We start from the raw sequence: 1705 nt of genomic DNA on the forward strand, positions 1-1705 counted from the left end.
AGAACTTCTTATTCATAAGTCCAACAGAATCATCCAAAGGGAAATACAATTGTCAAGAGAAGGTCTTTTGGACTCCTAGGAAGAGGACCTCAACAGATGCTTACTAAACGTTGACGGTATGTTTGCCACTGCAGAAGACAGAAAGATGAAGATGTGCTCTATGACAGAGGGCATTCATGGTCCTGTTCACAGTTTCAGGAAGGTCATGTTCTCCTGAGCTCTCATCTCTGATAGAAGCATCATGGTAGAGTAAATGGGAGAAAATAACAATGTCACAGAATTTGTCCTCCTGGGCCTCACCCAGGATCCTGATGGACAAAAGGCATTATTTGCCATGTTTTTACTCATCTACATTGTGACAATGGTGGGCAACCTGCTCATTGTGGTGACTGTCATTGCCAGCTCCTCTTTGGGCTCCCCCATGTACATCTTCCTTGCCTATCTGTCACTCATGGACGCTCTTTATTCCAGTGCTATCTCACCCAAGCTGATTACAGACTTACTCTGTGATATAAAGACGATTTCCTTCCCAGCATGCATGGGCCAGCTCTTCATAGAACACCTGTTTGGGGGGGCTGAAGTCTTCCTTCTGGTGGTGATGGCCTATGATCGCTATGTGGCCATCTGTAAGCCACTGCACTACTTGAGCATTATGAATCGAAGTGTTTGCATTCTCCTGTTGGTGGTGGCCTGGGCGGGAGGTTTTGTACACTCTGTGGTTCAGCTTGCCTTTGTGTACAATCTCCCCTTCTGTGGTCCCAATGTCATTGACCACTTCATCTGTGACATGTACCCATTATTGGAACTTGCATGCACTGACACCTACTTTATAGGCCTCACTGTGGTTGCCAATGGTGGAGCAATCTGTATTGTCATTTTTATCCTTCTCCTAATCTCCTATGGATTCATTCTAAACTCCCTTAAAACCTACAGCCTGGAAGGGAGGCGCAAAGCCCTGTCCACCTGCATCTCCCACATCACAGTGGTCTTCCTCTTTTTTGTTCCCTGTATTTTCATGTACGCTAGACCTGTTTCCAACTTTTCCATTGATAAATCAGTGACTATAGTTTATACTGTTATCACTCCCATGTTGAATCCTTTAATATATACTTTAAGAAATGGAGAGATAAAAAATGCTATGAAAAAACTCTGGTGTAAAAAGTTAACTACAGGTGGAATAAGAATGCTCCCTGCTCAACATGATGCTAATTCTAACATAACAAACAGGCAGTAAATTTTGCTAAAGGGTGATATAGTCAAGTCTCAATGGATGCTTCTCTTTATTTTTACAAAACCAGAGTACATTATTCTTTCTAATTTAAATCATACTAATAGAGACTATCTGGAAAATGAAAAAAAATGCACAGGTTTGTCTTATTACAAGTACAGGTAAAACTAAAATTTGTTCTTTATCCTATAATTTTATTTAATTGTTATTCTATCATATTATTATATCATCTTAGAATACTATATTATAATTTTACATATATCCAATAATAAATGAAATTCATTTGTAAATTGTATAGTGTCTCACCTCTAATATCTTTGACATCATTGAAACTACTTTTGTGCGCATTCCTGATAGCATTCCTCTCTCCCAAGAAGTAAATCCAATGATACATTTTTGTTTAATCATTTTTTATTATTTTAATTTTTTTGTTACGTCACACACCAATATACACCTTGACTTAATCAAACAAGTATA

The 1705-nt window shown here is 38.6% G+C and overlaps 1 protein-coding gene across 1 annotated transcript; it reads left to right on the forward strand.

The window, feature by feature from the left end:
• The first annotated feature begins 253 nt into the window (after nucleotides 1–253).
• On the forward strand, nucleotides 254–1234 carry LOC124100157 (olfactory receptor 4A5-like). Its single transcript, XM_046455486.1, has one exon. It carries the CDS (start codon nucleotides 254–256, stop codon nucleotides 1232–1234), a length of 981 nt encoding a protein of 326 aa, XP_046311442.1.
• Nucleotides 1235–1705: the final 471 nt, after the last annotated feature.

This window comes from Marmota monax, unplaced genomic scaffold, assembly GCF_021218885.2.
Source record: "Marmota monax isolate L192 unplaced genomic scaffold, Marmota_monax_Labrador192_F-V1.1 WCK01_AAM20220418_F8-fsc00047, whole genome shotgun sequence".
Taxonomy (NCBI): Eukaryota; Metazoa; Chordata; class Mammalia; order Rodentia; family Sciuridae; genus Marmota; species Marmota monax.

Bases quoted from the DNA above. Each gene is read 5' to 3' on its own strand.
- LOC124100157 (XM_046455486.1), top strand. From the start codon at position 254: ATGGGAGAAAATAACAATGTCACAGAATTTGTCCTCCTGGGCCTCACC.